The 12,856-nt window shown below is 43.0% G+C and overlaps 1 protein-coding gene across 6 annotated transcripts in view; it reads right to left on the reverse strand.

The window, feature by feature from the left end:
- ADAM11 (ADAM metallopeptidase domain 11) overlaps positions 1-12,856 on the reverse strand; it is a 789,906-nt gene that overhangs the window by 366,814 nt on the left and 410,236 nt on the right. For all 6 annotated transcript variants that reach the window (XM_085646660.1, XM_085646679.1, XM_085646669.1 and 3 more), the window contains exons 15-16: positions 10,595-10,694; positions 9,199-9,270 (exon numbers count right to left, since the gene is read on the reverse strand). In XM_085646660.1, coding sequence (XP_085502786.1) covers positions 9,199-9,270; positions 10,595-10,694 — 172 coding nt within the window. The remainder of the gene's footprint in view (positions 1-9,198; positions 9,271-10,594; positions 10,695-12,856) is intronic.

The raw sequence follows: 12,856 nt of genomic DNA on the forward strand, positions 1-12,856 counted from the left end.
TATATGTCAGCAATTCAATCCTGGAAGAAAAACAGTGGTAAGTCTGGGAACGATAGGACGAGAAGAAGGGCCTTTCACCAGAATGCAGATTGACTTCATTGAAATGCCCCCCTGTAACAGGTTGAGGTATGTTTTAGTGATGTTTTGTCTGTTCTCCCAATGGGTGGAAGCATATCCAACAAGAAGAAGTGATGGAATTACAGTAGCCAAGCTATTATTGAGAGAGTTTATTCCTAGGTTTAGTTTTCCAGTTACGATCGAGTCAGATAGAGGAAAACATTTTCATAATGAAATCATGAAATTAATTTGTGAAGCATTGAATGTACAACATAAACTACATTGTGCCTATCACCCAGAGGCTTCTGGTGTGGTGGAACAAGTAAATGGCACCATAAAAAATAGACTGGGAAAAATGTGTTTAGCCACAGGTTTGAAATGGCCTGATGTCTTGCCTCTGGTACTCATGACTATTAGATCTATTCCAGATAGGAATACAGGTTTGAGTCCCCATGAAATTGTCATGGGAAGAGCAATGCGACATGTTTTCATACCAGTCAACAAGCTATTGCCTATATCTGACGACTTGGTGTTGGATTATTGCAAGGGGTTGGCTGATTCCGTTCATTCTGTGTTCCATCAGGTTGGATCGGATGCCACCACTCTTGAAAAGAAGCCAGCTCATGATTTGAGCCCAGGAGACTGGGTGAGAATAAAAGTGCACAGAAGACGAAACTGTTTGGTCCCACGTTGGGGAAAACCACGTCAGGTGATTTTGACCATGACAACAGCTGTAAAATGTGCAGGAGTAAAGAACTGGATTCATGCTAGTCACACCTTGCAAATTCCAAACCCAGTGGATAACAAGGAAGGAGAATACTTTGAAGAATCAGATGCAAGTTCTGAATCAGATACTGAAGAAATAAGAACAAGACAAACTCCTGAAAGGGGGGAGTTAGAACCAAGTCCAGTAATTGCACCAGAGAATCTTCCTCTAAGGAGAAAATTACAGATTTCTGACACCAGCTCAGAATCAGACACTGAACCAGTACAAGCACACAAGAGTGGGAATATAAACAGTGAAGAGACTGTCAAAGAAATCCTTGATAAAGAAGTACCAAGTGAAAATTCGAGAGAAATTCCACCTGAAATAACAAAATTAGATGGTAAAGTACCAGATACAGAGAGTGAGGGAAAGATTTTTTGTGGAAGACCCCCAAGAAGTTGTAGGGAAATCACATATCCAGGTAGAAGAAGTTAGTCAGCAGGAAGATTGTGTGGACGAACCACGAGGAGGGACAAAAGTAGGTAATAAAGAGGAAGTGGTGGAAAGAAAGACTACTGAAGGTAAAGGTCAAGTTGGGAGTGAATCAGAGGACAGTGATGAAGAAATACCAGAAGGTCGAGTCCTGAGAAAAAGAGCATGGAGAACTGAGAAAAAGGAAAAAGGAAGTAAGTTGAAAAGGCCAGCAAGGGATGAAATTTGGCCAAACAAGCCAAACAAGATAAAGAGATTAAGATACAGATTGACACGAGTAAATTCATCTAGAGCAGAACAGGTGAATGAGGTGTCTAGCCAAGAGAAAACAAAAGACGTGAAACAAACAACAGTAGAAGAAAGTAAGAGAACAAGAAAACCTAACCAGAAGTATAAGTCACCGGAATGGTCATATGTGGCACTGCCTGAAGTAAAAGAGACTGACAGCCAAGGGGATCTAGAGGTGACTGTACCAGGAGTGGTTGAGGAAGACGAAGAATCGGAAATCCTGAGAGTTATCTTGTCCGACATCGGAGAAGAGACAGATGTTCATAAAATTCTGCATCAAAATTACGAAAGAAAAGTGAAAGACGATCAAATGCCAAACTGAAGAGACCAAAAGTGTTCTGAAGGAAGAAACAATAATTTACCTGAAAAGACATAATCCGAAAGAACCAAGTAGGTGCTTAGAGCCTTGGGTTAGACAAAACTAGTTGTGAAGTATAAGAGGCTAAGTCAAAAGACACTGGTCATTTTCCGAAATGGCAAACACAGAAAATAGAAAATCTAAATGTGTGTTCCTTAGAATATGGTTCAAAATGTGTTGTTGTACAGGATTACTAATGCTTCTGTGGAGTGCGTTAGCTTTGATGGTTTCATTTAAGGTTACATTAGAAACAATAGAAGGTCATAGCGAAAATAAGACTAATGAAGAAAAGATTCAAAAGATTTACCCAACTAAAATAGATAGAAATTATTTACATAAAGATAGGTCCAAAACTGATTTTTCTAACAATGTTTTTTCAAAATTATTATATGAATATGTGAAGAGGATAGACGTGAGAGATTGTTACGTCTGCATGCAGTTGCCTGCAACAGTATCTGAGGGAGTGACATATCATCATCTCCCTGTGACATATGGAATAACCTGTAGTGTTTTAGCAAGTTTGTTTTATAAAATAGGGAAACTAGAATATTAATTTTCTGATGTAGATAACATATTTTCACAAATACCTGTAGTTAACAAGCTGAATAAAGTAAAACCTGCTAAAGTGTTAGGTGAGTTTTCCTTAGAAACTAAAGAATTAACATTAGAGTCAATATTTAGAAACAATCTAACTTGTAGTTTAAAGAAGGAGGAGAAAACTTTTTTAGACATGGTAGAAGAAAGAAGATTGAAGATGCAAAAGAAGGTACCTGAGGGAAAAGATGAAAAGACAGTCTGGGATGTTGAAAGAGAGAAACATTTGAAAGGAGAAGCTAGTGCAACAATGGCTTTAGATTGGCCTCAGTAAGGGAAGTTGTGTATTAGAAGGAATCAAACTGCATATGATAATTATTTTGTAGGCACAAGTGATTGCCTTGATACTTATAGAATCATGGGAGGATGGGGATTTAAAGGAGGAAATGATCCGGTTTTTCCTGGATTATATTTTATCTGCGGGAACACAGCATATTATTGGTTGCCAGATCACTGGTATGGCACATGTTATCTAGGCCTGGTTTTCCCAAAGATATTCCATGTGGGAAGAGGAAAAGATGGTGCCCATGAGATAGGTAGACAACTAACACATAGAAGGAGAGAATCTTGGTCAGACATTGTAGGAGACATTTTTGGAGCACTGATACCAGCAGTGGGAATATCTCTGAATGCCCATAAAATTAGAAAATTATCAACAGTAGTGGATCGCTTGTCAACAAACACTGCTGGAGGGTTCTTATTGGTAAACACTGAAATGGTTGCCATGCGAGCCATGGTAATGCAAAATGGACTTGCCCTTGATATAATTTTGGCAAAAGGGGGTGGAGTCTGTGGAATGCTGAAGGTTCAACATTGTTGTACTTACATTCCTGACGAAAGTCAAGATTTGAAGACGTATATTAAAAATATAACTGATTTGCATGAGGAGATTGTTCCACTGGAGGCTGAAGATATTTTGGAAAAGATTGGGAAAAAGTTTTCTACTATTAAGAACTTTTTTATTAAAATTAGGTAGTACCTTTATTGGTAAAATTCTATTCCCAGTGACGTGTGATTATTTTAGTATTAATTTTAAGATTAGGATGTCTATGTAGCAAAAGAAGAAAATTACGAAATAACATAAAAAGAGAAACTGTTAAGAAAAGAGAGAAAGAAAGAAAAGAGAAAGAAAGAAAAGATAGAGTTTGAAGAAGTAGAATTAGAAGAGTGGAAAGAGAACATGTATAGAAAAACAAGAGAAGAGGAGACAGGTGAAACAGTAATGTGAGCTAACAAAATGTTAAGAGAACTGAATTCATTTCCATTTACTAAATTTTTCCAAATTTAAAGGTAATGTGGTGATGTTAAAAATCACCAAAGGGGGGATTGATGCAGCAGGTAGAACGAAATTTTGTATACCTCCTCTATTTTTGCATGAAAAGACTAACCATATAACTTACTGATTATAGTTTTACTAACAGTGTGGTGTGTTATCCTAACCCAACCTTTGCATACACAAATTACACGTGGGAAATTGCTATTTGCATGGCAAAATAACTCGAATGATTAAAATATGTACGCATATTAATAGTAGTACATGTGGTAACAGATATCGCATGATTTATGTTGCTTATGTGATGTTTGCATTCTTGAGTGGATCCAAAAGGTGAATATTATCGCTTTAAATGTCGCTATATGCTAGGAAAACACTAATATAAAAAGGGATTGGTGAGAGTATAACATTAGAATCATTATTTCTTTGTATTAATTATTCCTTTGTGTTTGTTTTGCTTAAATTAGCATTTGGGCCTACCACAAAATAGAGTTGAAAATCGAGTTCAGAAGTGGCCACCGTCTCGTGAGCGCGATACCTACTGCGCAGACTCGGATGGCTCTGTGAACTTCCTAACGAACCCTGTACACCATGTCCTCGTCAAGGATAGGATCTTGGTGGGCTACCAAAGGCATGGATAGTAAAAACCGGTTTAAAATGAACAATCGAATCATACAAGTAAAACCAAGACTTTGTAACATAAGGACTATGTCATCTCCGGGAGTGAAACAGCAAAATCCAAGAGAAACCATAATGAACAAAAATCGGACGTTTTCGATCAGCCAATCACAGACTTTCTCCGCCTAAAATTGTTTCACATTATCCTGAAATTTATTATAAAAAGAGTAGTAGAATAGGGAGGGGTAGTTGCGGTGGATGCGGTCGATGCTGTCTATGCTGGCGATGACTTATGCTTGCATGATTTCTGGTCCTATGGAGATATTTGGGACTGTAACGTGCTGAGCAAAGAACTTTCGGACTTTGAGCTTTGACTTGCTTTATTTGGACAATTTAATGGCTAATTTGGTTAAGCAGAGCCAATGAATTAGAGAAAATTCAGATAGCAAGAATAGGTAAATATAATGTCCGGCGATTTTAATTAATTGATCTAGAAAATTCTTAAACTTTTGATGAAACAAATGCTAATATTAATTGCAATGAAATTTTAGATAAACAAATATTGATTAACAGAAATTATGAGTTTGTGGTTTTTCGGAAAAGAGAATAAAGGATTCTGAGTCTTAAAATGTGTTTTAGCTGGTTCTAAATCACCATCAACCAATCCAACTAATTGGTCCGTCGACCAAGTGCGTGGAGTGCCTTGATGTTTGGGATTAAGAATCCATAGGTGACGGATGATAATGTAAATTCTGTAAAATACCTTTTCCTTCCCTATAGGTTATAACGTACCCCCCACATGTCCAGCGCGATATCATCATCCCTCCTGTGCGCAGACTCGTGAGTCAGAGACGTGTGAGTGTTGGTGTTATGGTCCCCACCAATGAATTCATGTGTGAATGAGCTAGTGTGAAGTTGGGTCTGCGACGCAGGGAGGATAGTTATATGATTTCCTTCTTTTTCTCTCTCCGGTCCCGCGCTGGATCAATAGCCTGCACCTGGTAAAACCTGTAATCATGTGTAGTAATACAACTGTGCACAACATTTTGAATAAGGAGGATTGTTTGGTTTATTCATGAGTTAGCAAGATACCAGCAGTTCATATGCCTCCTCCACTCACTGCAAATCAGCCATGAATAATTGCATTTCCATAGAGGACAGAAACTACACTTGTCAATCTCCACCATGCCTATCACTGGCAGAGGAAGCAGGAATGACATCAGAGAGCAGAATTAATATGGAGAGAGGAGGATCCAGCTTCATTCGGTGTGGTTAATGAATGAATTACTTACCTTCGGTAACGCTTTATCTGGTAGAGACTCTACCTAGCTGCAGATTCCATACCTTAGAATAATCACCAGGCATCAGACTGGATACAGAAATTGCTCCTGAGCAGTTTCCCTGCTCACCAGAAGGTGGCGTCATTCGCTTCGTGCAACGTTGGCAGCATAGTCTGAGCCAGAAGTGACGTGCATGTTGTCTACATAGGCATCACCCCAGCGTGCTGTCAGCTTTTTTTACGACTTTAAACACCAGAAGTGTGGAGCCATTAAGAACACTGACCACTGGTGCGTGAAGCGATGGCCCTAAAAAAGGAAACAGGCCTTCACTCTGAAATCTGTTCACAGAGTGGGTTGGATGGGTGGATCGGTAAGGAGTCTGCAGCTAGAGAGAGTCCCTACCAGGTAAGGCGTTACTGAAGGTAAGTAATGTGTAACAGGTACCCAAGCAATACCTGCCCAAGCGAGTGGTTGCAGACTTGGCTCTGGTGGAATGAGCTCGTAAACCTCCAGGAGGTTGCTTTTTGGGCATTGTGCAGCAGATTTTGATGCAGAGAACTATCCAACGTGAAATGGTCCTTTTCTGCACCACTTTTCCTTTTTTGACCCCAACATAGCACACAAAGAGTTGATAATCCACCCAGAACTCTCTTGTGAGGTCAAGGTAAAACGACAATGCTCTTTTTGGGTGCAGCCAATGGGATCTCTCCTTTTCCTTAGAACTTAAATGGTAGGCAGTCTCCTGGCTCAAGGGCAGACAGGATTTGCACAAGCGTCAGCATTTTGAGTTTCTCCTTTTTCAGGAAGAGGTTGAGAAGGCGCAGGTCTAGAATAGGACGAAAGACCCCCACCCTTTTTGGGCAACAGAAAGTAGCGGGAATAGCAACCATGACCTACTTCTGATGTCAACACCTTCACTATAGCTCCCTTGGCCAAGAGAGCTAACACCTCTTGACATAGCAAAGAGAGGTGGGCCTCCATCAGCTTGTCGTAAGTAAGTGGCATTGTCGGGGGTGGTCACAATGGGGAGGGAGTAGACCCTTTGGACTAGCTACAAAACCCTATAGTCAGATGTTATTGACCTCCAGTGGTACAGGTGATGGCGTATCCTGTCCCCACTGCATGTCCATGATGGTTGGAGAGCATACTAAAAGGGTATAGATGCTGTGGTTGCCGTAGGGTGGTGGAGTAACTTGACTTTTGGCTGCCTGTTCCATGTGGTCTTTGGGAACCAAGTCCTCGGCCACAAAAAGATTACGAGTTTTTCAAGCTGGGCGGCTGGGCATGTAAAGACGCAGTTAGAAGCCTGCCGTGGGGCAATGAAAGGGGCGGAAGGTGGACTGGGAGTGGCGAGGGCAATGGAAAGGCCCAAGGACCTGGCAGTAGTGCTGCTGTCCTCAAAGCTATCAAGCACTGAAGCCGCCTTCTCTCCAAACAACCGAGAGTCAACAAAAGGCATATCCATGATCAAGACCAGGCCATTCCCCAAAAAGCCAGTGGTTCTCAGTCAGGCGTGGCACCTAAGGGCAACTTGTGATAAAATCATCCTGACCAGCGAGTCGTCGTATCAAGCCCACATTGTATGGTGAATTTGGCTGCATCCCTCACATCAGTAATTGCTTGAGAGAACATGACTCGGGCCTCCTCCGAGACCATGGGCAGCACTTGTGCAACCAAGTCCCAGATGGTAGGGGAGTATCGGCCCAATAGGCATGCGGTGTTCACCAACCACACTGCCAGACTGGCAGAAGAGAACATCCTCTTCCCGAAGGGACACAGCCTTTTGGATTCCTGGTCCATTGGAGTGGCAGAGAATGCGCAGCGGTTAACTTTGGAGGTGGAGGACTGGACCACCAAGCTCTCCAGGGTGTGGCGCTGGGTGATGAAAATGGGTCACATGGAGCGGGCGATAGCAGCAGGAAATTGTCCTATTCTTAGGAGCCCCTGTGCAGGGCCTGGATCTGGCCATCAGTAAGGGCTTTATTGAATGGGAGTGACGTTTGGGTGGGTGTCTAGATGTTCATCTTGTTAGCCACTGAGGGTAGCTTAAGGTCTAGCACCTCAGCCGCCCTCTGCACCACCACTGCAAATGAGGCAACCTCTTCCGTAGCCACAGTAGGCAGGTGAGACCAAACCAGAGTCTGGAGAGGTGACTAGTCCATTGGCACCCTCCAAATACTCAAACCAGTTGTCCTCGAGATCTTCTAACTGGTATACATAAGGGCCTCTCCCATTCATCTCCCAATCGAGGCCTGTCATATCAATAAGGCACTGGCTCCATCATGGGGAATCTGCCCCCCACTGACGCCAGGACGGTGTTGTAAGGCACCCTCTGTGACCGATTCAGGAATGACGATGGCGTTGTCATGGTGGGCTGGCGTTGGCGCTGGAGCAGGAGTTGGGGCAGGTCAAGGTGGCTCAACTAGCACCACTTTGGATTCATCTAAGGTTATCAGGGGCCTGAATGGTGCCGGTTTTGCCTTCGGAGGAAGGACAGTAGGGGCCCTTCCCATTCCTACCGGGAAGGCTGCCCACATATGAGGTCCACATCCTCATAAAATTTGTCTAGCTGGGCGGTGGTCGCTCCAACTTCCGGAAGCTCTGGGAGGTGCAGAGATGGCTCAGGGGCAGACTCCACCACAGAGCTAGGCTTTAAAGGCCTGCGCTCCCTCGTCTCATCAGACGACTTCGACAGATGTGGCGAAGTCGAAGATCTCTTCGACTTTTGCTTTTCCTTGTGTCTTTGGGACTTACTTTAAATCCCCGATGATCTTGAGTATGGCAACAAGCACTTGGAGTGGCTCCACAACCGATCTTGGGTCCTTCCTTTCGATCAAGATTTTGGGCATTGCTAGTCGAGTGGTGAGGAGCTTGAGAGACATCTCCCTCAAGGCCTTGGGGGGCATTGTGCAGCAGTAGACGCAGGTCTTGGCATCGTGGCAATGCTACAAGCCCCTTAGCGTCACCAAATGGGGGTCTGTCGATGACAGGCATCACACAGCTTTAAACCAGCTTTCCTAGCTGACATCCTTGACGCACAAGGAGACAAAGCCTCGAAAAAAAATCAACAAAAAGTAAAAAAAAGCTTGGGGTAGCTCTTCTCCCGATCTACGCTCACTGAAAAGAACTGAAGTCAGTGCACTGGGGTGGAGCCTATATAGGCACCTTGCACAACACTTCCTGTTTGGACAATGACGACGACGCCACGTGGAGCCGAACAACGCCACCGGCATGCAGGGGTACTGCTCAGAAGCAAATTCTGGATCCGGTCTGACGTCTGGGGATTATTCTAAGGTAAGGAATCTGCAGCTAGAAGTCTCTATCAGGTATAACAAAAACAAATAACAAAACAAAACTCAGGAGTGTCTTCACAACATTAATAATATGCAGTGGGTACATAACATAGATGTACTTTACATTTTTAAGACTTAAAAACAGCCATGGCTGCAGTTTCTCTGCAGTACCCCAAAAGCTTGGTCTTTATAGGATTAATGAAGGACCAGGGATATGATAGGATATTAAGATTACTCACTGTGACAGATCCACAGTCACACTCCTCTCCAGCCTCCACAAATCCATTGCCACACTCAGGCTGGTCTAGTAACTGTGAAAGAAACAAAAATATGTGAGAGACCAGAGACCAGGGTTGAATAGAAATGTGAGAGATAAGTGATAGAGTGTGTTGGAAAGACTAAGGTTGGGACTTAAAGAGAAGGATACAGAAGCAAACAGAAGTGGCATTCATGTGCAAGATGAAGCAGGCAAGCAGGTTTGGGGACAGACATGCGAGTCAGAGGAACAGGGAAGGAGGAAAATAGGATGGGATCAGAGTGGCACAATTTGCTGTGCAAGGAATAAACAGCAGCAGTGTTAATTGCCTGGTGGGATTGTAGGCATAGAGCGGGGAAAGCAACAAGATAGGTGACGTAAGAAGACATTGAGTATGGGCAGCTAGGCAGTGGACATATGGCTAGTTCTTTGGAATACACTCACTCCTGGACAGACAGACAGACAAACTTGTGGGAGTATAAGGACACAAAAGCAATGAGTAGGCATAAATGTAGTTAACGGTAGACAAGCAGTGAAAACACTCACAGGTAAACGGACTAGTCAAACAAGTGGGTGAAAGATGGAAAAGACAGGCAAGGAAGACAGGAAATTGGAGGATGGAACAAAGAGGGATCAGATATCCAATATTAAGGAGAGATATGGCAAAGGAAACACTGCAAGGGGAGGAAAGGGAGAGACAGGGAAACGCAAGATACAGTGAAGAGAGACACACTGGCGTGAGGGAGCAAGCAGATAGGATTCATGAAGGACAGGCAGTTCAATCGGCTAGATTGGAGAAGCAGGGCACAGACAACACGCCATACAGGGTGAAGGAAGGGGGCAGACAGGCGATAGAGGAAAAGAATGCAAACGAAGCGACTGATGAGTGAAAGATGGGAAGGCTGATTGAGAAAACAGTCAATGGGAGAATATAAAAGAGAAAAAGAGGGGACAGAAATGTTGGGGTTGAACAGAAAGGCAAGGGAGGAAATAGTTTGGTGAGGAGAGAAACAGTGGAAGGGGCAGGCTGGAATTAAGATTAACCCTACCCCAGAAAAGGAGGCCTTTCCTCAGTAGAGCTCTCCAAGATCAAAAAAGGCTTTCCTTCCTCTTCCTTCCTCATGGTTGAAAAAAGCCTGGTCTATTTGTGAATCAAAAAACTTAACAATAGTCCAGCCAATGTTCTGAAAGGCACGAGTAGCAAAGCCTGTTCAGCTCTACACCTCTACCATGGTATGTAACTTTGAAGTGCCTTGCTGTTACGTCCTCATTGAAGTGTTGTATTCCACTAGGTTCTGAACCCTCGTGGATGCACAGGATTGTAAGAAGAAGCATGGCCCAAACTATATAGTAGACACACAAACGAACAACAAGCTTACCTTGGATGGCCGGTTGAAAAGGCAGGCGCCCCCTCCATCCTGCAAGAACTGGCTGTACTCATCAATGCTGCAGCGAGAAAATTTACGAGGCAGGTAATATCTGCCGGCGAGAGAAACACACATCACTTGATAAGTAGAGATCAGGATGCTTTTTCCCAGTCCTATTGATTGTTCCCAGTGATTGTAATTTACAAGCTCCATACTCTCATCACAAGGCACAATCCAACCACACCTTTGATTCATACTATACAGATGGCACAATCCACTTTGCTCACTCCCACACCTGTACATCATCAAGTGCATTGCAGTATCCCCCATGAGGCTGGGAGACATAGAATAACGTTTCCGATCTGAGCAAGTTGTGTGGGCTCTTCCAGGGCAAGGTGCGTGGGAATTTCTGAGCCAGGTCACCCAGTGCCTGGAACAAGAATTAGAAATTAGCTACACAGGGAACCACCTATACTCTGTTAATGTCCACTGATGGGCTTTTATTATATTGTCTCTACGACTTTAAGAAACTCTAAGTGCAGTTCTAAGCTTTCTCCTTCATGGATTATCTGATGAGTGATTGCCTCTTCTCCGGTCCTGGAAGCCCTTCAAATGTATTGGAATACCTAACCCATGACAGCTTCTGCTCACTCTGAAGGCACCTTCAGCATCACAGGCCTGATCTACTATGTAACTGAACATGCCCCATTCCAAAGTAGAGGCAATTCACTAGCACAACACACGTCGGTGGCAACAGCTTGATTTGAGATCAACACAGCATCATTACCACTACCCCATCACAGGACATGACCTTGCTCACTTCCTCCCCTTCAACTGGCCATTCAGAAGCAAGGGTCTGGTATATTACCAACCAGCTCTCATTTGTACCATGCCCCTAAAGGCAGTAGCCTGGCAAGTCCCATCTGAACTCATAGTATATATTGTTCACTTTCAAACCATAGTTTCCTGCTGTGTCCAGAGGCTCCTGCGCTATTGTGACTTGACAGCTTGAAAATCCAAGGGTTGCCAGTCAAAGAACGTTTATGTGTTAAGATATAGACTTATCCATAAATGCCTTTTTTGGCTCAGAGCTGTGAAGAAGCGCCATCACTTCGCCCTTGTTTATTAGAGTTAATCAGTGAAGCAACAAATTGCTGCTATCGAACCCTCACGTCTCATACTTCTCTCACTGGGGACTGTCAACTACTTTCAAAGCTTCCAACTTGATTAACCTCCATTTTGAAATCCACTGCAATCCCAATATGCTACCCGTCTCAAAGTACTGAAAAGAAAAATATATAGTTTTCACATGCTTTGCAGTATCCTGCCATTTGGAAATTGGATGCAAAATTGTTCAGGTGACCGGAGGCAAACATCTAGCCAAGCGAGCACTGACTCATTGGCATTTATATATTCAGGCACCTCCTCTGGGCTGCCATGGAACCACATCAGGCCATGTGGATAGGCTACATCTTCAGACTACTTTGTCTTTATACCACTGCACATTAAGTTTATAATTCATCACACATTTACTCAAAGGGAGATTGGATGCCTCTATGGTGAATCTCTAACATGCATCAGCTACAAAGGTATTCCTACAGGTCAATACTGTTTTCCTTTTGGGACATAAACAGGTTACAGATTGACATGCTAGTCATAAAGAAACACACAACACCCCCTTCAGATGTATATGTATGTGTGTGTGTATTGCGCGTGCGCAATATGAGCAATGTGATATTACACAAAATGGACAGACTGGCCGCCTTTTCCTTTTGCAAAATATGCCTTTGGTGCTCTCATCAGTTGTGCCTTGAAAATAACTTTGCTTTTAGGCCAATCCCCCTTATTTAAAACAACAATAAGTAGATATCAAAAGAACTGCAAGGCTAGGCAATAGTGGATAATACATACGTTTATCATATATAACATGATGGGTTCTCTTCGTCCCCATCCTTTATAAAAGAATCTGATATAAAAAAGTATAAAATGTTAACAGGAGTCACATGAAGAAAACTTAGCCTCTAGGAAAGTTAAATAGTGAAGCAAAACATTAAGCACTTAACGCTGACGATGGTCACTCACATTTAGTTACACTACTGTCAAAAATTCTTGCCAGGTGTTTCTACATTCTTTCTCCTTAAAAAGGTGAGAGTTCTTCGGTCATACTAGGAGTGCCACCTTTGTGATGAAAATAATTCTTACTTTGATCACCATCCACCACTATTGTATCTGAGGGCCAGTAAGAAGCATAGGTTGTAGGTGAACTCCCAGAAA

Source organism: Triturus cristatus, chromosome 1_1 (genome assembly GCF_964204655.1).
Source record: "Triturus cristatus chromosome 1_1, aTriCri1.1, whole genome shotgun sequence".
Taxonomy (NCBI): Eukaryota; Metazoa; Chordata; class Amphibia; order Caudata; family Salamandridae; genus Triturus; species Triturus cristatus.